The 24,381-nt window shown below is 41.9% G+C and overlaps 1 protein-coding gene across 1 annotated transcript; it reads right to left on the reverse strand.

Annotated features, from left to right (window-relative positions):
- Positions 1-206: 206 nt before the first annotated feature.
- RNF139 (ring finger protein 139) lies at positions 207-14,295 on the reverse strand. Its single transcript, XM_069220719.1, has 2 exons — positions 13,953-14,295; positions 207-2,288 (listed from the first exon to the last, which is right to left on the reverse strand). The coding sequence occupies exons 1-2, from the start codon at positions 14,107-14,109 to the stop codon at positions 448-450; spliced, it is 1,998 nt and encodes a 665-aa protein (XP_069076820.1). The 5' UTR covers positions 14,110-14,295; the 3' UTR covers positions 207-447.
- Positions 14,296-24,381: the final 10,086 nt, after the last annotated feature.

Below are 24,381 nucleotides of genomic sequence, written 5' to 3' on the forward strand. Positions count from 1 at the left end.
TCATGTGAAGGGAAGTTTTACTTAATCTGATTTAAAACTCTGGCTGTGGGCTGCCTTTATAATTAAGTGAAAATATTTTAAAGCTGCATTCCTTTATAGGTGGTACCATTTTAGACCCATTTGAATGAATTCGGATTGTCTCATACAAAGTTAGTATGCAGCCACGTTTGGCATAAACTTTCAATTAATGACTTCAAATTTTGGCATTAACAGTATATTAAATCAACGTTTTATTCCATGTACAATAACGTACATAAATTTCGTGGTCACAAAAGAGACCAGCAATAAGGAAAGAGGTATATTTACAATGGCACAACAAAGTAAACCCATTCCCAGCCCGTTCACTATCATTCACAACCTTCCGATATACTGTTTTGTGCTTTCAGCCCAACACTGATGAGGCAGAACTTTTTACTGAGTTTTGAACAAATGCTTCATAAAAAAACATTAATCCCCACCCGAGTCAGTATCATTTAGATATTCTTCCTCAGCAGTGGTCCTGCGTGGTTCAACTGTCCACTCCTCTTCGTCACAGTCTGTGCTGTCATCATTGTCTACATTCAATACATTTAATTCATTTTCTCCTGCGGCGGCGGCAGCAGCAGCTCCAGCTTGACCAGCCAGTGCATTTTCCTGCTCTTGTACAACAAACTCCTGGTTTGTAACTACAGGTGCACCTTCCTTCGAGTCATCCTCTATGTACACTTTCTGGTGGCACATGGGGCATGTGTCTTGAATATATAACCACTTTCGAAGACAAAGTGCATGAAAGTAATGATGGCATGGAGTAACACGAGCTGCAGTTTGGAACTCATGGTAGCATATGGCACACACATCATCTATTTCACTTAACTGGGTTCCCTTTACTTCAGGAAGAGAGTTTATTTTTTTAACTGCAGTCCTACGATTCATAAAAGTCTTCCATCCATTCTTTGCTTGCAAGTAGATGTTGAAGTAAGCATGCAGACACATCATACACGCTCTGATCTTACTCCCTGACTCAAACATCATTGTGTAGGCTCCATTACCAAACATGATTACCCCAAATACAAACTCAATAATATTGCCAGTGGAACGGACATAGTAGACATAATCATCAAGCTTCTCCCAAAGCACGTTATAGTACCCATCCACCATGAATAATGTGTAGACAGTTAGAGAAACAATTACTTTCAGACAGAGTTCAACACAAAATGCTGTCACTGCAAACAACCACGTATTTAGTGCATAGTAATGCCACAGCACATAGCTGAGAAAAATTGGAAGAACAAAAAGGCAAGTGGAGACTAACAACACTGGGAAATGTCTGCGAAACGAGGACACGTGAGAGGCACTAAGAGACATCAAAACAGGATCGGTCATTCCATGGACAAAATGCAATATTGCAGTTAACAAAAGGCACATGTTTCGACTTAAACGAACAAGCCGTTCCTCTGGTTTTAGCCCGCTCAAACCAGTCTGCAGGGCTAAAATAAAAAACAGCACAGGTGCCACAAAACCTAGTCTCTTGTCCTCCTCTTCTGTGGATCCAATAAAAGACAAAATCCCTAAGCCCAAATAATGCGCTATTGACGAAATCACAGCACTCATCCCCATGACAGTTAGGGTAGAATCACAGCCACTGATTATCAAATTGCAAATCAAATCCCAGAAGTCATTCCACGATATTAAGTAGGGTGTGCTATTTTCAGCAATCTTGAGCATATACACCAACATGACAGCTTGTGCAGCAAGTCTAGTTAACCAGAAGACTCGCAGTACATCTGGCAGGCGGATTCGTTTCCATGTATCTTCAATCAACAACTGTAATCCATAAACACGATACATATGCTTTATCAGAAGGTAAATGTACCTTGTGGAGTAGTAGAACTTTTTCATTTTCAGAATTAAGCACATGGCAGTCTGTAATGTCAAAACAAGACCCGAAATTAAAACCAAAATCTGTTGGACGTGCGGTGATAAACCAAGGATCAAACCTGTTACAGGAAGCAACAGGTTGAGTATGATTAGATGAGAGTAGTTTGACTGTAGCTGGAGCAGCGCCACATAACCAATTCCAAAGAACAACTGCAGTATAGCAAGTGCCATCCACACAGAGGGTCCATTGGAGAGGTCAACGTCTAGCCCAAATGCTTCTTTGTAATAGGCATGGTAGAAGTTCAAGTGCAAAGTGGTGTAATAATTCACCGATACCGAAGTGGCAGCAAGAAGAAATGCAAGGCTGAACGTATAAAACTTGAAAAGTGCTCGTTGCGATAATACCAAGACAACACTGGATAGTAATACACCTAAAAGAAAAAAGAAAAACACAAATAGTTAAGTCACTGGTTAAAACTTCACATGCCATTAATTACATATCAGGAACAGCACAGATGTGTGAACTAAAACACCAGCATAATATTCTGCAGAAACCGCTTGCACTCCAATCATTTCATTAATTCCTCTAATTTAATTTTTATTTGATTCATAACCTCAGAAAGGTTGACAAACATTCAATTAAATAAAAGACTTAAAGCTAGCACCCATAGCTAAAATTAGAATAGTCATCTAATATAGTTGATTTGTGGTGGGAGAGATATAGGACAAAGTTACTTTATCAGAGCACATTTTGTTAATCAGAACCTTGTGAATGAAAATGCCTTTTGTAACACTGATGAGTTTAGGCACTAAGGGCCAAATGTAGCAAAGGGTTTTACCCATTCTGTCCTTATGGGAAAATGTGTTCGTACATATGGCCCTAAATAACTATTTGTAAGAAGCGCTCTGGTCACTCATGCTTGCACTTAGGTGTCCATTCATTCACACGTCCATCAACTGACTTATGTTTGCACTCACCCTCTAAAACAGCCCAAAATAAACACACAAACAACTACACTTAACACTATCTCTTTCAACATCAGACAATGCAATCATTACACATCAGCGCTTACATAATAAGTTCCAGAACTGTGCTATGTAGGACAATACCAAATGAAGCAGGTTGTGTTTCCAAGTAGTTTACCTCAGAAACCTTATGAGCTATTTTGCTTGGCCTAACCCATGTATTCTCAAAATCTCTGGGACAAACAGGCTTTAGCACCAACAAAGCCTGACCTTCCGATGCAGCTTTCTGGTCATACCATTCCTTTATTAGTGCTTGGCTAGCCTGAAGGTTTTCCTTTGCCCGACTCATGTATTGCACCATCAACTTTGAGGCCAATCACACAGTCCACCACTTCCTTCTGTGGAGACTCTAAGGTTACTTCCCACCCTTCTCTAAGGTGAGTGGACCACGCAGCAGGTGTCCATACACAAGTTCAAAGGGACTGAAACCTGCCCCTTTTCTGCAGAATCTCTTGGTAGGCAAACAAGAGACACAGCAAGAGAAGATCCACTTTCTCCTGAGGTTCTCTGGCAAAGTTCCCGTCATGTTCGTCAGTAAGTGGGTGATACAGTTACAGAAAAACAAGTTGAACAAGGGCGATAGGGAGGCCCCACTAGTAATTGCCATCAGTTTTCGAAGCTATGTTTGCCCTGAGGAGTTCTGCATAGTTGTTGGCTCGCTCCTTGGAGATGACAGTGTCTTTCAGCCAGTTTACAATTTCAGGCGGAGGGGTCTCTCACCAGGCGCAGGGTAGATGTTTCTTTGCCAGCAGTGGCATTACACCCACCAGCCTTCTTGCCAGACTCGGGATGTGTATGGTGTACCCCAGTAGGGTTGACCGCACCCCACTGACTACTTCAGTCTCCACTATGTCTGCTATAGTGTGGAAGACCACCACCCAGTAGTGTCATAGGTGGGCAGAAGACAGCGGGGTCACTGGGCAACAGGGGCTGTGTTGATTTTGCTGAGTCTAGTCTGCGTAAGTACTGCAAGGAGCAGTATAACCTCTTAATGAAGTATAAACTCAATAATATAAGCAAAATAAATTAAAAGAACAGAAGGGCAAAAGAAAACATTCTGCTGTTTTAACGTGGCGGGCATATGCTTGCAATAACAAAACTAAACATAGCAGGAGCAGGTGTCTACCTTGAAAAGGCACTGTAAATAGCTATGGTTGTTTTACAGTTCCAACATGCCTGCCGATTTTAGAACCAATGTGTTGGCTATCATGAAATAGTAAAGCAATGATACAGAACAGAGAACAGCGAACAGCATTCCATATTGATCTACTTGTTTACAGGAAATGGCCACGTGAGATGACATGAGTGGTATTGGGACTTTTTTGCTTATGCAGGGTCATCCCCAATCTTTTTGCCTCCTGTTTCCTATTTTTTCTGACCTGTTGCTGTTGGCTTTTGAACTCTGAGCACTTTCACTGCTAACCAGTGCTAAAGTGCATATGCGCTCTGTGTAAATTGTAATGTTGATTGGTTTATTCATGATTGGCATATTTGATTTACTATTAAGTCCCTAATAAGGTGCACAAGAGGTGCCAGGGCCTGTAAATCAAATGTTACTAGTGGGCCTGAAGCACTGGCTGTGCCACCCACATAAGTAGCTCTGTAATCATGTCTCAGACCTGCCATTGCAGTGTGTGTGTGCAGTTTTAACTGAAAATTCGACTTGGCAAGTGCACCTACTTGCCAGGCCTAAACCTTCCCTTTTCTTACATGGCAGACACCCCTAGGGTAGGCCCTAGGTAGCCCCAAGGGCAGGGTTCACTGTATGGTTAAGGTAGGACATATAGTAATGTGTTTTATGTGTCCTGACAGTGAAATATTGCTGAATTCGTTTTTCCATTGTTGCAAGGCCTGTCCCTCTCATAGGTTAACATGGGGGCTACCAAGGGGGTAAAGCAGGGGTTAGCTGAGGGTGATTCTCTTATCCTGACTAGAGTGAGAGCCCTTGCTTGAACAGGGGGTAACCTGACTGTCAACCAAAGACCCCATTTCTAACAAGCGGCAAGCAAGCAACAGATTAGCACTGCCTGGAGACATGTAGTATCCTCTAAAACATTAACAAGAGGAGAAGCAATTCAACGAAAGGAGGAGAACTATAAAAGGAGAAAAAAACGAAAGGATTGGCTAACCAGCCCAGACACTGAAAAGCAATCACGTTCTGGTGGATGTACAGGTTATCAAAAATTGCTGTTATTCAATTTGCAAGAGAGACGGTGAGTGATGTTGAATGAACCATTACCTCATAGTACACTGTCATAGATGGAAGCAGAGTCTAAATGACTATCAGGCAAACCAATGGCAGAATAGAGTGGCCTTAAAGGCCTTCTGTGCATTTCTATGGCTATATATTTATGTATGCATTATGCAACATTTTTATTTCTATTACAAGATTCTGGCAAACAGCTAAGAAGATATTCTACCATGAATTATTACAGTGAAAATCTTCTCACCTTAGGGTTTGTCAGAGGCGTTAACCAACACCAAAATCCTTCCCTACACAGATAATTATCATTTCATTTAACAGAATACTTTCTTGTAGGCTTTAGTATAGAGCAATACTAATCAAATCTTAAATACTTACTGTAACATGCTTTCAAAACGTGTTAGGCCTAACGCTTTTCTCACAACTTTTCATAATAAACAGATCAGACCTATGGACAACAGAAATACTTTTCCTAGTGAACCAATCAGGCCTCTAACAGTTATCAATGGCTTGTTACCATAATGAACGGAGGCCTCCTGAACTGAGCCTAAGCATTCCCACAAGGCAGCCATCAGGCATACAGTCATAAATTTACATAATATACGAAATTGCAGTTGGCAAAGCAAAATACTCTCTCTTCTAAGAGCGCCTAACAAGAATTTCAAGAGTAGAAAGCTTCCATTCCCCACAGTTTGTCATGGGGCTAACCAGCACCAAAACTCCTATCTAGTGTAAGATTCATTGTAAGAAAAGAGCTATCTGTAGGCTTTTATACAGCACAATAGCTGTTTACTCTTAAATGCCTATATATGTTAACATATGATTTTCACAATGAATGCCAGACCTACTTCCTTTATTGTAACTTTGTTATAAATTATTAGGCCTATAACCTTTATCATTGGTTGGTCACCATAACCAACTCAAACCTCTGTTGAACGTAAGCTTTCCCAGGAGGCAACCATCAGGTATGCCAAAATAAAAATTACAATTAAGTACAAAATACAGTTCTTAAAACATTATAAAATCACTACTAGTAGAGACTAATAAGGATAACCATTGTGCAAATCGTCTATCCCCCATGGTTTGTTCAGGTGGGTCACCAACACCTAAACATTTGCCAAATATAGTAAACTGCAAGGGTCCCTGTAACAAAATAAAGCCTGTGAGGTGGTAAGAAACAAATTTACCCTTAAAGGCCTTTTGGCTTTAACACATGCTTTTCACAACATGCAAGGCTTACTTGGTCATAACATTTCCCAATGAACCAATAAGGTTTCCAGCTTTTACCAATGGCGTAACTATATACAACCCAGGTCTGCTGAATGATTAAGCATACATTTATACAATTACAAATATGTATAAAAATACAATTAGCAGACAATAAAGGGACGCTCTATATTGCCTAACAAGAATCATCACAGTGAAATTCTACTCCTAGGGTTTGTCAGAGTGGTTGACCAATACAAACATCCTTGCCTACTATAGTAATCTATGAGGTTACATGTAACCATATACCTTTTTACAACCTGTAACATAATGCGATAATTCACTGTTAGAGGCTTCTTGGTTTTACTTTTCACAATAAATAAACCAGGCCTGCTGCCTGTGTAATGTTTCATAATAAACAGGCCTGACCTCTGGTATAACATTTGTCTGCACACAAATCAAGCCTATAGCTGTTACTGGTCCGTCAACATAATCACCTCAGGCCTGCTGTAGTGAGCATTAACGTTTTACAAAGGCAGCTATCCAGCAAAGAGCCATGTAAGCACAGATGTAGACAAAACTGCTGTTGTGAAAGCAAAATACTCTCTCTCCTAAGAGACCTAAGAGAGCCAGCCTAACAAAGATTATTCTGATGCATATCTTCTGTTCCAATTATTTGTTCAAGTGGATCACTTACACCAAAAGCCTTGCCTAATAAGGTAATCTGTGAAATTCCATGTAAAACAAATAATTGCCTACAGGCTTCAGGGCAGTGTAATAAGAGCCCATCTTTAGAAGCCCATTATCTGTAACAAACACTTTTTACAATAATTAAGTTCGGCCTACTGGCTTTGTCATAATTTCTCAAAATAAACAGATCAAACCTGCTGAATTCTGGCATGACTTTTCCCAATGAACTGATGAAGCTTTTACCATTGACACTACACCTTACCCAACACCTGCCTATTCAAGTGCACATAAACTGGCAACCACTATGCATACAATTATAATGCTACGAACGTGTAGAAAAATAGAGCATGCAAATCATTAAACAACCCCTTTCAACATGGCCCAACAAAAATAATCACAGTGAGAACCCTCAGTGTTTGTGTAGCCAATGCCAAAATCCCTGCCTACTATGGTAATCAGAGATTAAATGTAACAAAATACTTCTCTATATCCTGTAAAACAATGTGACAACAATCAACTGGCAAAGGCTTACTGGCCTCAACAAATTATTTTCATTGTTAGTAGGTTGGGCCACCTACATTTGCATAACATTTCACAAGAGTGCACAAAAGTGTAGGCCTATGGCTTGTCACTATAATGAACTCAGGGCTACACTGTTGCCTTGTGGAAAAAGTTACAATCAGACAGATGTAACATTAGAAAAGCATACACAATTACAGTTGGCTAAGCAAAATACTTTCTATTCTAAAATGGCTTAACAGGGCTTCTCCTACAGGAAACCTATACCCACGGTTAGTCACAAAGGGTAAACACTAAAACCATTGCCTACTATGGTAATCTGTGAAATTCCATGTAACAAAATAGCTATCTGTAGGTAGGTATTAATACAGAGCAATACTCATCCACACTTTAATACTTACTTACTCTAACAAATGCAATTCACAATAAATATAACAGGCCCAGTGCCTTTATCATAGAATTTCATAATAAATAGATTGAGACTACAGCCATGATCGCAGGCTGGCCACTATATCCAACTCAGTCCTCATCCAGAAAAGTACAATACAAGCAGCCTTTTTAGTGAATTTTGGCGGACGGGCTATCCGTCACCATTGTGACGGAGTAACCAATCCGCCAATATCTAAATCAGGCCCAAACAGCATTAAAATCTCTTGTGTGTGCCCCTGGAACTTAAAGATCAGACAACCGTACTGCTGCCAGCTCAGGCAGCGGAATAAACAAACAAAAAATAATTACAGCTTAATTGAGCTGAAGCACTATTTAGGTCGACCAAGACCTTTAGATGTTACTAAAATGTTATGCATCATATACTTACATAAAAGGGATTTTCAAGACACGTTTCTTTGTCCATTGATCTGTTCTTGTATCATTCTTCTAACTGTAATGCCCACTACAACATACATCAGTGGGTCAGCCTACATCAACCACTGGGTAACTTCACTTTGAGTGACTGCATTTAACCCTTTCAGGAGTGCATCATCATACAAGGTAATACTGTTCTCTGTCAGTGTTTTACTTTATTATTATTTTAGTGTTGCCTTTGTTTGTAGAGCCAGATGAGAGCACAGGGCACATTCTAGATTAATCAGATCCTGTCTCCTGCCAATGGCCTTTGTTTATCCAACTACTGCTTTTTCACACCATACCAGCAGCTCACATGAACTGTGAACATAAGCTTATGAGGATGAGCAAATTTTGCACCCCTGTCTAGCCTTCTTTCTGTCTTTTCCTTTTATTCTTCTTTCCTTGCTTTTTTCTTTTCTCTTACTTACCTTTCTCTTTTCTGCCCTTTTTTTCTTTCCAGCCTTCTCTCTCTTTCTTATCCTTTTGTCTTCCTCTTTCTTTCAGGCCTTTCCCAAATGCAAGAGGCTGGCAGCCAATGCCAGCTCCACTGGCTATTGCAAGTCTGGGTTAGCCAAGACCGGTTTCTATTTTACAAAACTTATGTGTATAACAGTTACTTCTAGTGTTTTTCAGCCAGACATTGCTCATTAGTCTGTGGGTCAGTCATTCACATTTTATTTCCACCCACACCAGCAGGCGTCAACAGGGAATGTGTCAGCCTACTTCTGCCTTTCCTTGGCTTCACCAGGAGTTAGGGATTGCTGCCCTTTCACGAGGGACACTTCAACATGCACAGTAAGCTTCCTTCAGTGTCAGGAAATACTATGACAATGTGTGCTTTTTTTTTTTTTTTTTTTTTTTAAGACCAAAACCACATTTTTTGCTCTACAAAAAGTTTTATGTAGATTGATGAGGTAGCAGCTGCTTCCTGAACACGAAAGTTTGGCACAATCCATGATAAAACAAGAATTGCCAAAATCTGGTTAACAATGCCAGACCTGTTAGCTTTGCTAATGTTTATTTCCTTAGGAAGCACACACTTCTGCCTAATAAAAACGTACTCCTGGCTACCAACATGTGGGTGGAGCTGTAGACCCTTTATAGTATCCAATTATGTCTGGTGTCAACTGCACTGTCAAACCAGACCTAAAAATGACCCTAGGATGAGAACAATTTTACATATCTATTTTAGCAAAGACCAACAAACAAAAAAAACAAACATGTGTCTAACCCTGAACCCATTCCTTACACGAAGGGCATAGGTACTAATCATGGTTCAGGCCCACCCACCTAACAGTAATTTTAATTTTTTAAGGTTAACTTCCCCTACGCTCTTAAAAGGAATGAAACTAATCTTAATTTAGGTTTAGAGCTTCCGGTTTTATGGCTTTTTTTTTTTTTTTTTTTAGCATTTCCAGCTGCAATTATTTTTTCCCCCATATAATAGGTATTTATCCATATTTATTTTGTGTTTTGAGAACAGTCATAAATTGGTATATTTCTACATCAATTTAACTGATAAACATGCACTCATACTTTGATGCCTGTCGAGTTTTAGCAAATTAAGCAGCCAAATATAACAATATGCTAAACAGACATGCAAATATTAGCATTATATACAAATATATGTTAACTGATACCTGTATTTAAGGAACTTTCCCTGCTTTTTAACTTCCCATGCTTTCTATTTGCTCAGCTGTTAGTCTGGAATTCATGAAGGACAGCATGGAGAGTCACTCACAAGAAGCACCATTTTCTGTATTTTTCCAGTTTTAAAAATAAATACAGACAAAACATTTTTTGTCTGTATTTATCTATAATAATCAGTAAAAACTGAAAACTGGGAGCGTTACGTATGTTCAATTAGTGTTTTTTGAAATTATTGGGGCTTTTTAAAAATTAGGGATTGCTGGTATGTTATATAAAAGAGTCCTGCGCAATATGCATACTGTGCCTCAGATCCTGCTTTTGCAATCCTGGATTTCAATTCAAACTTTACTATTGGAAGAAACCCCCACCTTAAGAATTCTTTGCAGTTTTATTTAAATGTTGAAGAGCTACACATAAATGAGTACATTTCTGACTCGTAGACAATATCAACCCTTAATTTCTCGGAGGAGCTTGTAATGAATTTTCAGTAGCATAATTTCCCATCATTCAATCACACAGCCCATAATATCAGTGTATTTCCTATCAGCCATCATCACAGGAAGGGGCATCACTTCATACCTTCTACCTACTATAATCAACCATTCACAGCATCCCAATGCTGTGCGCTATTTTCCCTATGCCAGTGCATTTTAAGATTTATTCTTGTGATTTCATAGCTTTTGTCTATAAGTTTTTATTTAAGCCATTAAGTTGGAGCATGCACAAACTAATTAATCTTTTCAGCGTGATTGATGTTTTTGATACTTCAAGAAATAAAGGTACTGTATGATCCTTTTTCTTCTAATTTACTTGTGGGAATTTTTGAAGATTTATTAGAAGTATGCAATATTAATAATGAGCATACTATTAATCTACATTTGAATTCACAAGTATACACTAACATGACTACTGCTTTTGAAACAATTAATGTGATCTGTTACAGTGATTTTTCCTGGCCATCATGTTCAAAATGTATGTCTTATGTTTACGCTCAGTTTATTATTTTTTCTGCACGTAGTCAAGCAAATCACATTTTTTCCAATGGACACAGTTCTGAAAGAAATTCTTCACGTGCTCAGTGTAACGTATCTTTTGTCCAGGTTTCTTCCGCTTGCACACAGTATTGCATTCATTCACAATGGTTCTCTGTTGTTTATAGCACTAGTTTGCTCTAACATCTACAGATGACATTAGGTTAGAGTAGGCTGAATCAATATTTATGTAGTTTTAAAGAAGTGTTTCTGATTTGCTGAAAATTTGGTTTTTATTTGCTCATGATGATTCCACATTGCTCATGCTTTCCCCAAGAGAATATTTCCTATATAAACCCTCATATTTGGGTGAGCAAGATGATTTGTGGGTGCTACTAAGGATGCTGTCCGATCTCCTACTGATTTTGCTGCATGTTTTCAACTTAGCATGTTCCTCTAATTTTCTTATTTTTTGTACTGATGGTCTTTATGACAATTGATTTATCTTGATCCAAGCAGTTCGTTTTTACAATTATTCTGTATTGTAACTTAACTTTCCATTATACATCTGTACAAATGTGTAAATCAGTCATATAAAACTCACAGGCAGGATGTAGCTCGAGAGGTGGGGGGGATGTTTACACCCCCTAAGAAATATATTTTCTGTTAACTAGCTGGGTGTAGATGCTTTGAGGCGGGTATGATAAGGTGTCTCTCAGATTTCACCAGAAATGTTGACACAAACGAAAACGCACACACTGTTTTGAAAGTCTTAAAAAACATTTTGGTTAGTTTACAAGATATTGTTTTTCCCCCTCACTTAGTACCATTCATCTTCCTTTGCACTGCCCCTTAACCCATCTAATGCGCCCTGCTTATCACATAATGTGTTTTAACACTGTATGCCTGCATGATTGTTAGAAAACCTGAAGCTCCCCCCCAGTCTTACTGACCAAGCTACGCTCCTACTCACATATTAGGTAACTGCCTTCCGATTTTACCAGAATTTTGACAGACTGGGTTGCATCTTATCTTGGAATACATCACCTCATGAAACTGAGGTTTAACACCACCCTCATCCACCCACCCTGGAGTGTTATTGAGGTGTATTCTAGGTTGCAAGATTGTAGGGGTACAATGTGCCCACAGAAAGGATTGTTGGAATGAACTTGTAGACCTGTGTGGACCACAGATGTCAGTTACTAAATAAAAACAATAACCAGTCGCAAGTGCAAGCTGGCACCCAGTAATTTCTTATTTACACACATCATCATCATGACATCAATGTTCCTTATGTCATTTCAATTTAATGTACTATCTTTTGTGGTTTTTTATCTTTTGTCTACAGGTTTTTCTTTAATGTATTAAAGAGTTGCTTGCACAAATTAAATTCACCTTTTTTAACATTGTTATTTTTTATGCTTCAAGAACAAAAGTATAGTTGAATAATCCTTTATCGCCTCCTTCTAGTAGGCGCTCTAAGCTTACTAATACATTATTGTAGGTAGTGTTATTGTTTCACGCATCGCAGATTTAGGTTGCTTGCTGAACATTCATTTGTTCCACCAACATCGTGATCGCTACTCTGGATGAACAACACAAATGAGTGGTACAGCTGCCTGCGGTGTTATGGTATTGGGTGTGGATAATTGAGTGGTCACTTAACACTCCCAAACCAGTCATCGTACAGAAGAGCAAAGACGAGTTCTCTTTTTGATGTATGGTGTCATACCAGACAGCCTCTGCTTTTCTAGAGATAATACTTTACATTCCCTATGTTGTTTTACCAAAATTTCACCAACTCAGCAAACCATAACTTCCACAATTTCTTATCTCAAACCATTAATAAACTCATATGCACCTCTGACCTTTCTGCTCCACGTCACATTTAGATAATGTACTCTTCTTCACTCCTAAAACAACACGCAACACTAAGCATAACTATTCTTAATAAAAACGACCTAGAATGGTTCTCTTTTCTTCCGAAAAACTGTTTTAGTTTAGGAAATCTGAGCTACAAGTCAAGAATTATTAAATAATTGTAGTTAGAAGTCACTAGTCGCTCCAACTGACAATCTGTAAATGAAGGTATTCTGGCACAGTAGGAGGTCTTACTACAGACGTGCCAAAAGGTTCGATTCCCGAGAAAGACTAGCGCTTTTTAAAGTCAAAAACGGTTTTATGTTACTACTTTCCTGTCTAAAATTGCCTACTGCTCAACAGATGTCAATGGAGAAAATACATTCCCCCGATTTTCTTTTTTTTTTTTTTTTAAACTCCCACTTCACGGTTGTAAAATGTTGGCATGTGTGGAACTACGGCGACTGATTTACCATGTGGAAACTCCCATAAATCCAAACTGGTGAGACCACCCAAACTACAGTTACGTGTCCCCACGTTACTCCTACACGCAGTGTGATATAAACAAACATACTCTATGCAGTGTTATCAGCAGAGCAGGCCCTTGCTATTACACCATCAAGGGTGGAAAGATATTTACGGATCTCCCTACTGCTGGTGAATACAACGAGACACCGGACGCAGTCACAGGCCAGTCTCCAGCAGTTCCAAGTTGTCTGTTAAGTTGGGAAGAGGGTGTTGGTGTGTGTCCGTAAAAAGGGGGGGGGGGGGGGGGGCAAGGTATTGGGGCGATATGGTGCTAAAACAGGGACTGAGGCACGTTAAAAACTTTTAGGACCACTTTAAACAAAATCAATGGAGCCAAGAAATGGGTGCGTTGCTGACTGCAGGAATTTTATGCAGAGTTCTCTTTACACCGCAGAAGATAGGCGCCCTGGTCCGGGCCCAGCTCTCTAACGGCAAAACCCGGCAAGGGTTATCCATCCAAGGAGTATTATTTATCGACGAATGCAGGTTTATTAGGTAACAGAGACCGCGGCTTGTGGATCACAAAACGTCATTAAGATGACACTATCGCCCCGACAGTTATTCACTCTCGTCTACCCGGAGTTAACTCCGCTTACCCAAGAGACGCAGCAGGATCTGGGCGGCGATGTCCAGGCGACCCGCGCTCGGGTCTCGGTACGAGTTGAAGATGGCGTCAATGATGAAAATGCAGGGAACCCGCAGCGCCACGTCCAGCACGGCGCGGATCCGGTCACCCAGCGGCACGGCCGCCATGGGAGCGGGTGGGATAAGGAGAGCCTCCGCGGCACCACTACTCCCCGGTGCCGCCCACCTCCCCCGCAGCCCGACGGGCCGCCTCCATATTGTCACCTTCCGCAGTTGCTAGGCCCGGAACGCCGACTTCACCTCTCATGACGCCATAATTGGGCGCTGCCTGGTTCGCCTGTCACCGCTAGACACAAACGAAGGACAAGAACGTCAACCCTCAGCATGAGTAGTACACGGTATTATAATGTTTTTTTAACATTTGGACGCTCGTTACCGATCATTGACGGCTTCTAAAATGTAAATGTTACTTTAGAAGAAAGCGTAACGACGAGAAACGTTTAAATATGACACTATTGCTTCAAACAAGATTACTCATTAACATCCAGTAAAGAAGACGTACGTGGCCTAACATGTACAAGTAAAAGGATATTTCGTATGGCTCGCGACTTTAAAATAAATTAAGTTCACTTTCTAAACCGTAATACTATGATTATACCGTAATTTTTTAGTTTGGTTTCTTAGCCCCTTGAAACACGTACCCTTCCAAAATGGTCGCATAATTTTTACGTAAAAGAAAATCACCTGCGGCTCATTTCTTTATTAGAGGCGAGCGCAAAGCGCTCCCTTCCTATTGTAATCTCTCTGTGGGCTTCTAACCACGCCCATATCACATAAGTCCCTTACATTGGTTCGTGGGCTTGCCTTCTAAAATCCGCAGTCTTTCATTAGTGAAAGCCATGCATACGTCATGCCTTTTCCAGTGTTTAGCCCTCCTGGAGCGCACCCACCAACTACTGAAAACATATGAGGCTCGATGTTTTGCGTGCGCTTTCTGGACTACTTTTTCTCTTTATTTCGCAGCGCGATCGCACTCCTTTTTTTTCCAATTAATGTGTCAAGAAAAAAGTTAGGAGTTTACAACGCTAATAGCTCTAACTCGTTTCTCTTTTTCTGTTCATTTATATCTCAATTTCCATTTTTCTATGTCTGTACATTAATGTCAGTGTCTGTCAGTCCCTCGGTCTCTCCTTTTATCTTTTTGTCACATCACTCTGTGTGTCAGTGTTTCTGTCTGCACCTCGTTTATTCGTCGCTCCGTTTGTGCCCTTCTGTCTGTTCATCTAAGTCTCTTCTTTCAGCTCTCACTCTAACAATCTAAGCTATATAAAGATAATGCGTGTGCCAGTGTGCAGTTCAAAGCACTTTTAGGATTTGCTTTTTCTCAAGTGCCTGAATTGTTTTGGAAATCCACTATCTGGTAGTACAGAAGGGGTTATGGTGAATTTCGCCCAAATTAAAAGGCAGTATTATGTTGGCATGATGACATCTCCTCTAATTGATCTTACGGTAAAAGCAGTGACTGTTCTGATAACTAGCCGTGTGTCAAGATGCATGTCTTGGTTTTCAGTTTTCAGTGCTTAATTTGTGCCAGTGGGGGCCACCAGCACTTATTTTTGGGGTCTGTTGAGGTAATAACAACGCAAACAGGTGTTTTTAACGCGTCTCGTGTTTAATCTCAGTAAGACACAACCTGGCGTCAGGCCGGTTCCTGGTCAACTACCAGTTACCGAACCTTGCCGCCTCACATTCTAGAATTTATGATGCAAAGATGCATCATAACACATCCCCTCTCGTTCATTAATGTAACAAATAAGAAAAACAAAACACATTAATTAATATACCAGAAATAAGAAAATGAAAACAAGAAATTTCATAACAAATATTAACAAAAATAGAGACATCTCTTATCTAACGAAATCCTTCAAATAAAAAGGTGGTCCCCTGACTCTCTTCTCAAGAAGAGGATCAACACCACGCTCACTTCCAACATCTCCTGGAACAGAATCATCTCCACTCTCACTCCCAACAAGCTCCCCATTCTGTCGTCCTATACAACCATCCAGTGATACACCACTTCTCTCACTGACCACCTCATCATCATCACCCATGAACACCATCCCTGAGCAACCTTCACCACTATTCCCTTCAAACACCCCATTTTTTTGGTATAGTGCCACATTCCGAAAATTCCACCTCTCACCATTCTCCATAATCACAAAATACGTACCAACTCGCTGAACACGGAAAGGCCCCCTGAATTTGATCAAACCTCCCTGTACCCTTTCCGACTTCACTTTGACCCAATCTCCTACTTCCACCCTTAATCCAGCTTGCCTCGCAATCCTCTTTGGAGACTTGTCTAGATCATTGGCACCCACATCATCACACAACACTCCTTTCAACCAAGCTGGCACTAGTTTAGTACCTGGCCCTCGCCCCCTTATATCCACAAAAGGAACCCTTCCAGTAACACCATGTGGAGTGGTGCAAAACGCCCATACCATGTCCGATATAGTTTCTCTGACATCGCCCTGGTTTGCTAAGGCTAACTGCATAGCTCTTTTGAGAAGTCTAACAGCCCTCTCAACCACTCCATTCCCCCTTGGATTGTATAAAGATTTACACGAATGCCTAACGCCCCAACCCCTTAAAAATCTTACCATCTCATGTGAAGTGAGCTGTGTGCCATTATCCGTGATAAGAATTACCGGGGCTCCTTCTTTTTTGAAAATTTTCTCTAAGACACCAATGGTGGACTTTGTAGTGACATCTCTCAAGAATTCCACTACCAACCACTTTGAGTGAATATCCACTACTACCACTGCAAATCTCATGTCTGGTGACAACTCCCTCAACGGTCCAACAAAATCTAAACAAAATGTAGGCCAAGGCTTCCCAGGATCTCCTAGATGTTCACCCTCACACTTCTCCAGGACCAATCTCTTCTCGCTTTCTTTGCACAATTTACAACTTCGCACCCATTCCTTGATTTGATTTCCAAGCCTGCCCACCAAAAGTTTGCTCTCACCCTTCTGACGGTCAATCCTTGTCCGAGATGACCCTCATGTGCCAGTTGAAAAATTCGGAACCTCAACCCCTCAGGAGGAACAAAACAGTCCCCCTTCATAATCACCCCATCACTTTAGACAGAGAGTTCTTCCAGAACCTTCAAATAAGATCTTACAGCTGGAGCAAGAGTGCTCTCTCTCACCTCTCCACACCTAATCATTTTAAGTACATCACTCATTACTGGATCTTCTTTCATTCCCTCTCTCTACTGTAACACCGAAAAGGACCCTGTGCCGCTATCCACGGCATCTTGTACAGAGGCAACCTCACCTTCCATATCTGCATCTCTCACACCAGCACCATCAACATCTTCCCAGTTCAAAGGTAATCTAGACAAACAATCTGCCTGGACATTCTTCCAACCTTGTAAAAACTCAACTGTATAAGTATACTCCTGAAGCCTTGCCGCTAGTCTAGCTAACCTAGCTGAGCCTTTACCTGCACCACCTGGAGCTAAGATTCTTATTAGTGGCTTATGATCAGTCCGTAAAATAAACGGCAAACCCCACAGATATACACGAAAGTACTCAGCACCCCAAGCTGCCGCTAAAGCTTCTCGCTCTATGACTGAATACGTTTTTTCAGCTGAAGTCAAAGTACGAGAGGCAAACGCCACAGTCCTCTCATCCCTTCCATGAAATTGTGATAGAACCACTCCCAAACCAGATGCACTAGCATCTACTGTGAGTGCAGATTTTAAACTCCTGTCGAACACTGCCAATATGCCTGCTTGACATATCTCACTCTTGATGTTGTTAAAACAAAGTTGCTGTTCTTCCTCCCACTCGAACTTACTTCCCTTGCGTAAGATTTTTTTTAACCCTTCTGTCTTCTCTGCAAATTTTTTCACAAACTTGGAATAGTACTCCACCAGCCCCAAGAACGACCTCAGTTGATCTCTATCTTTCGGAACAGGTGCTTTGCTTATGGCATCCAACAAAGAGCGTTTAGGCTTAATCGACCCCATAGCAATGGTATATCCCAAATATTCAACTTGTTCGGCCAAAAGAACGCACTTCTCCTGATTTAATGTGAGGCCAAAATCTTCCAACTTCCTCAACACTAAATATAAATTGGCATTGTGTTCACCCTTAGTTTTCCCCATGACCAGAATGTCGTCTTGGAAATAAATTACATAATTTACTCATTCCAAAACTTTTGTCATTGCCCTCTGGAAAACACTAGCAGCCGATGCTAACCCAAATGGTAACCGATTGAATTGAAAGGTTCCTTCTGGGGTGACAAATGTTGTGAGTGACTTAGAGCTCTCATGTAACCTAATTTGATGATAAGCACTCCTCAAGTCAAGCTTTGAGAAGTACCTCTTGTCCTTCACAAAGGTAAGTAACTCATTTATGTTAGGAAGAGGAAAGACATCAGCCACAATATTCTGGTTCACTGAGCGTAAGTCCACACAGAATCTCAGACGACCATCATGTTTCTTGGTAATTACCACTGGCGAAACCCACTCTGACGCTTCCACAGGCTCAATCACACCATCCTCTAACATCTCTCCTAACAATTTTTTTACACGAACAGACAGTGGCACTCTCCTCAATTTATGTTGAATAGGGGTAGTATTGGATTTCACTTTTACTTTGTGAACATAACCTTTGAGACATCCCAATTTTTTGCAAAAAACATTTTTTGCTCCTGACAACACCTTCTCCAAGGTGAGTTCATCCACGACCAACACCTGATTAGGGGCCCTGGGATGTAACATGATATTTAGATCAAATTGGTGCATCCACCCTAAAATCGGTGGTCCTTCCATTGACACATAAACCTTACCCGTAGTACACCTTGAGCCATACCGTATATTGCCTTCCATGTACCCCAAGATATCAATGGATTCTCCTTGATACCCCCCTAGGTTTATATCTTTAGGTATCAAAATGACATCCTGCCAATGCATTTTGAAAACCCGTTCAGGTATGATGGTGTACATAGACCCAGAGTCGATCATGAGTTCAACATCCTTCTCACATACTTTGAATACAGCTGTAGGTCTAGACATCCTCCCTTTTTCCTGAGCAATAACTGCATTTTTAAATTTGTGACTCTCATTTACTACGAGAACTCTGTCAGTAAACAAGCTTTCCGTCTTACTTTCAACCACTCCCACACCAGAATTCCCACCTTTGTTCACTTTACAAGATTCTCTACACATTCTCGCATAATGGCCCTTCCGCCCACACCTCCGGCAAATTTTGTTCATAGCAAAAAAAAATTAGAGTCTGTTTCGTGGAAGATGCTACCACAACGGGCACAGTCCTTCTTACTCCTGACCCCAGAAAACTCTGTTCCCCATTATTCCTGGATGTTGATGGGCCATGCTCTTTCTTCTCTTTCCTCCTAGTTGCACATACTTCATTTTTGACATAGTCTTGTTGACCTGGATTGATCACAGACACATCAGTTGCCTTGTCTCTTTTGTTCATTTCCTTCATGCACCTCTGCGATTTCTCGATTACTTTAGCCATTCCAATAGCTTCCATGAGTGATGGATCCTTTGCTGCCCATAACCTTTCTTGTATTTTCTTTTCCCTGCACTGCACGATTAACTGGTCACGAATTAATTCTTCTGTCATATTACCATAACGACACTTAATGGAAAGTTCTTGGAGTCTAGCCACAAACTCATCAATGGTCTCATGTTCAGCCTGGGGTTGAGTGTAAAATTTGTACCTGGTCATAACCAGATTTACCTCTTTCGCAAATCGGTTCTCCAACCTTTTTATAGCTTCTTTGTATACATCGTCCATAGGTTGACCATTAGGGCCCAATGCTACTGGAAAATACTTGAAAATTCTTTGTCCCTCATTGCCAAGAGTACTCAATAAAACAGCTTTTTTCCTGGCTGGAGAAAAATTCTGACCATCAAGTGCTATGATGTAATTTTCTAATATTTCAATCCAATCGTCCCAACAAATGTCTGGTTGACCTGCTTGTGATAGGAAAAACGGTGGTGTAATAATATTACCCAAAGAAGCCATGACAAATATTACATTTAGTGCAAAACACAGATTTGATCCAGGAAAAGGCGAAAATAAATGTTGTTTATTTTCTGTTTTTTTTTCTCCTTTGCCTGACACTAATATGACAGCCAAATACTTCAAAATACAAAAATAGTCACTTGCCAGTGAGCAAACAAGTTTTAAGTTTAAAAAAAAACAAAAAAAACGAAATTGTAACAAGTATGGCTGTTCAGGTGTAACAAAGTCGTAAAAATTACATATAAGATGGCCGCCGCTCCCCAATCATGAGCAGTCTATTCTTCCCTTTCCAATGAAATGCAAGATGTCCACCACTGCCTCTGATACACTTAAGATGGCCGCCTCTGTTTTCCTTTCAGGTGGACTCAAAATGGCCGCCGATCCCTAATCACACGAGCGGTCTAGATGTGAAAAGGAAATGGCCGTGATACCATTTCACGCGCATGCGCGTGTTCCTTAAGATTGAACATCTCTGAAAAAATAACAGCACAAGCACTCCCCGATGGCTCACCCTGGTCGAGTCCCAGTCGAAAATCAACCGCGACCGAATAACAGCTGGGTGCTCTTCGAGTAGTTGATTCAGCGCGACCTGAAGAAATAATCAGTATCCGTCTGCGTCACCGGCTACAAGACCCAGGTTGTGTCTGTCCCCAGTATCGCTCGTCGCCAAAAATGTTGAGGTAGTAACAACGTGTAAGGAAATGCCTCCTTGGCATGGTTACCCCCTGACTTTTTGCCTTTGCTGATGCTATGTTTTGATTTGAAAGTGTGCTGAGGCCTGCTAACCAGGCCCCAGCACCAGTGTTCTTTCCCTAACCTGTACTTTTGTTTACACAATTGGCACACCCTGGCATCCAGGTAAGTCCCTTGTAACTGGTACCCCTGGTACCAAGGGCCCTGATGCCAGGGAAGGTCTCTAAGGGCTGCAGCATATCTTATGCCACCCTGGGGACCCCTCACTCAGCACAGACACACTGCTTGCCAGCTTGTGTGTGCTGGTGAGGACAAAACGAGTAAGTCGACATGGCACTCCCCTCAGGGTGCCATGCCAACCTCACACTGCCTATGCAGTATAGATAAGTCACCCCTCTAGCAGGCCTTACAGCCCTAAGGCAGGGTGCACTATACCATAGGTGAGGGCACCAGTGCATGAGCACTGTGCCCCTACAGTGTCTAAGCCAAACCTTAGACATTGTAAGTGCAGGGTAGCCATAAGAGTATATGGTCTGGGAGTCTGTCAAACACAAACTCCACAGCACCATAATGGCTACACTGAAAACTGGGAAGTTTGGTATCAAACTTCTCAGCACAATAAATGCACACTGATGCCAGTGTACATTTTATTGTAACATACACCCCAGAGGACACCTTAGAGGTGCCCCCTGAAACCTTAACCAACTACCTGTGTAGGCTGACTGGTTTTAGCAGCCTGCCACACTCGAGACATGTTGCTGGCCACATGGGGAGAGTGCCTTTGTCACTCTGTGGCTAGTAACAAAGCCTGCACTGGGTGGAGATGCTTATCACCTCCTCCTTGCAGGAGCTGTAACACCTGGCGGTGAGCCTCAAAGGCTCACCCCCTTTGTTACAGAACCACAGGGCATTCCAGCTAGTGGAGTTGCCCGCCCCCTCCGGCCACGGCCCCACTTTCGGCGGCAAGGCCGGAGGACATAATGAGAAAAACAAGGAGGAGTCACTGACCAGTCAGGACAGCCCCTAAGGCAACCCGAGCTGAAGTGACTCTGACTTTTAGGAATCCTCCATCTTGCAGATGGAGGATCCCCCCAATAGGGATAGGAATGTGACCCCCTCCCCTTGGGAGGAGGCACAAAGAGGGTGTATCCACCCTCAGGGCTAGTAGCCATTGGCTACTGCCCTCCCTGACCTAAACACACCCCTAAATTCTGTATTTAGGGGCTCCCCTGAACCTAGGAACTCAGATTCCTGCAACCTAAGAAAAAGAGGACTGCTAAGCTGAAAAACCCTGCAGAGAAGACGGAGACACCAACTGCTTTGGCCCCAGCTCTACCGGCCTGTCTCCCCACTTCTAAAGACACTGCTCCAGCGGCGCTTTCCCTAGGGACCAGCGACCTCTGAATCCTCAGAGGACTGCCCTGCTCTAGAAGGACCACGAAACTCCTGAGGACAGCGGCTCAGTTCACCCAAGACTGCAACTTTGTAACGAAGGAGCAACTTTAAAACAACTTGCGTTTCCCGCCGGAAGCGTGAGACTTGCTACTCTGCACCCGACGCCCCCGGCTCGACTTGTGGAGAACAAATACCTCAGGGAGGACTCCCCGGCGACTGCGAGACCGTGAGTAACCAGAGTTGCCCCCCCTGAGCTCCCACAGCGACGCCTGCAGAGGGAATCCCGAGGCTCCCCCTGACCGCAACTGCCTGACTCCCAGATCCCGACGCCTGGAAAAGACTCTGCACCTGCAGCCCCCAGGACCTGAAAGATCGGAACTCCAGTGCAGGAGTGACCCCCAGGAGGCCCTCTCCATTGCCCAGGTGGTGGCTACCCCGAGGAGCCCCCCCCCCTTGCCTGCCTGCATCGCTGAAGAGACCCCTTGGTCTCCCATTGAAACCTATTGAAAACCCGACACGTGTTTGCACACTGAACCCGGCCGCCCCCTTGCTGCTGAGGGTGTACTTTCTGTGCTAACTTGTGTCCCCCCTGGTGCCCTACAAAACCCCCCTGGTCTGCCCTCCGAAGACGCGGGTACTTACCTGCTGGCAGACTGGAACCAGGGCACCCCCTTCTCCATTGAAGCCTATGCGTTTTGGGCACCACTTTGAACTCTGCACCTGACCGGCCCTGAGCTGCTGGTGTGGTAACTTTGGGGTTGCTCTGAACCCCCAACGGTGGGATACCTTGGACCCAAACTTGAACCCCGTAGGTGGTTTACTTACCTACAAAAACTAACAAATACTTACTTCCCCCAGGAACTGTTGAAAATTGCACTGTGTCTAGTTTTAAAATAGCTATATGTGATTTATTTGAAAAGTATATATGCTATTGTGATTATTCAAAGTTCCTAAAGTACTTACCTGCAATACCTTTCATTTGAAGTATTACATGTAAAATTTGAACCTGTGGTTCTTAAAATAAACTAAGAAAATATATTTTTCTATACAAAAACCTATTGGCCTGGAATTGTCTTTGAGTGTGTGTTCCTCATTTATTGCCTGTGTGTGTACAACAAATGCTTAACACTACTCCTTTGATAAGCCTACTGCTCGACCACACTAACACAAAATAGAGCATTAGTATTATCTCTTTTTGCCACTATCTTACCTCTAAAGGGAACCCTTGGACTCTGTGCATACTATTCCTTACTTTGAAATAGTGCATACAGAGCCAACTTCCTACACAACGCAAACAGGTGTTTTTAACGCGTCTCGTGTTTAATCTCAGTAAGACACAACCTGGCGTCAGGCCGGTTCCTGGTCAACTGCCAGTTACCGAACCTTGCCGCCTCACATTCTAGAATTTATGATGCAAAGATGCATCATAACAGGGTCCAGCACTTATTTTTCTTCATGAGAAATTTGCCGATAGTAAGAGAAGGAAAAACACACAAAAAAGAAAGACGAGGATGAGAAAGATGGAAAAACTGTCTCCAAAGGAGAAAAGAGGAATCTGGAAGAGTGCAATAGCAGAGGAGGGGGTGTCTGGTGGTGAATTAAAGAGACGTGAGGTGAAGTTTTTATCTCAAGGAGACGGACGCGATCCCTCGCGTCTTGACAATTCTCATTTAGATTAGGAATTTATTCAATTATGTACACCACAACTACCTTATACTGCTGAATTCTTGTTTTAATGCCTTGAAAAAGCCCCGGCTAACGCGCCTGGTGGGGCGAAACACGTGTTGGCTGACTCCCTTGGTCTCTCTTTGGATGTACTTCTGATGTATTTTGCTTTGGAAATCCATTTGTTCTTGGAAATCACTTGCTTTGGAAATCCATTTGTTCTTGGAAATCATTCGATCTCTTCGCACAAAATAAACCTAACTTATTTGGATCCATTACGACGTTCTCTGTAATCTTGTTCATTTGAACTAACTTCATTTATGATATCTGGATTTCAAATACAGACTTGATTTTTTTAGTGGGACTTTATACCACTTCTCTTTGTCAATTCATTTCGTTTTTGGAGGACTTGGGTCCATGTCCTCCGGCAAAAGTTCCCACACAAACTCAATGAATCAGGCATTTTTTACAGGAAACTAGTGTTTTTGGACCCTCTCCATCTTTTGGAGTTTATCAAGTGAGTGAAGTAAACACTGCGCAGCATTTGCATTAGTTGCACTGACATTTAATTGCACTGACCACAGGCATCCGAGCAGAGTATTGGGCATTGGCACTCATG

The sequence above is a fragment of the Pleurodeles waltl genome, chromosome 2_2 (genome assembly GCF_031143425.1).
Source record: "Pleurodeles waltl isolate 20211129_DDA chromosome 2_2, aPleWal1.hap1.20221129, whole genome shotgun sequence".
Taxonomy (NCBI): domain Eukaryota; kingdom Metazoa; phylum Chordata; class Amphibia; order Caudata; family Salamandridae; genus Pleurodeles; species Pleurodeles waltl.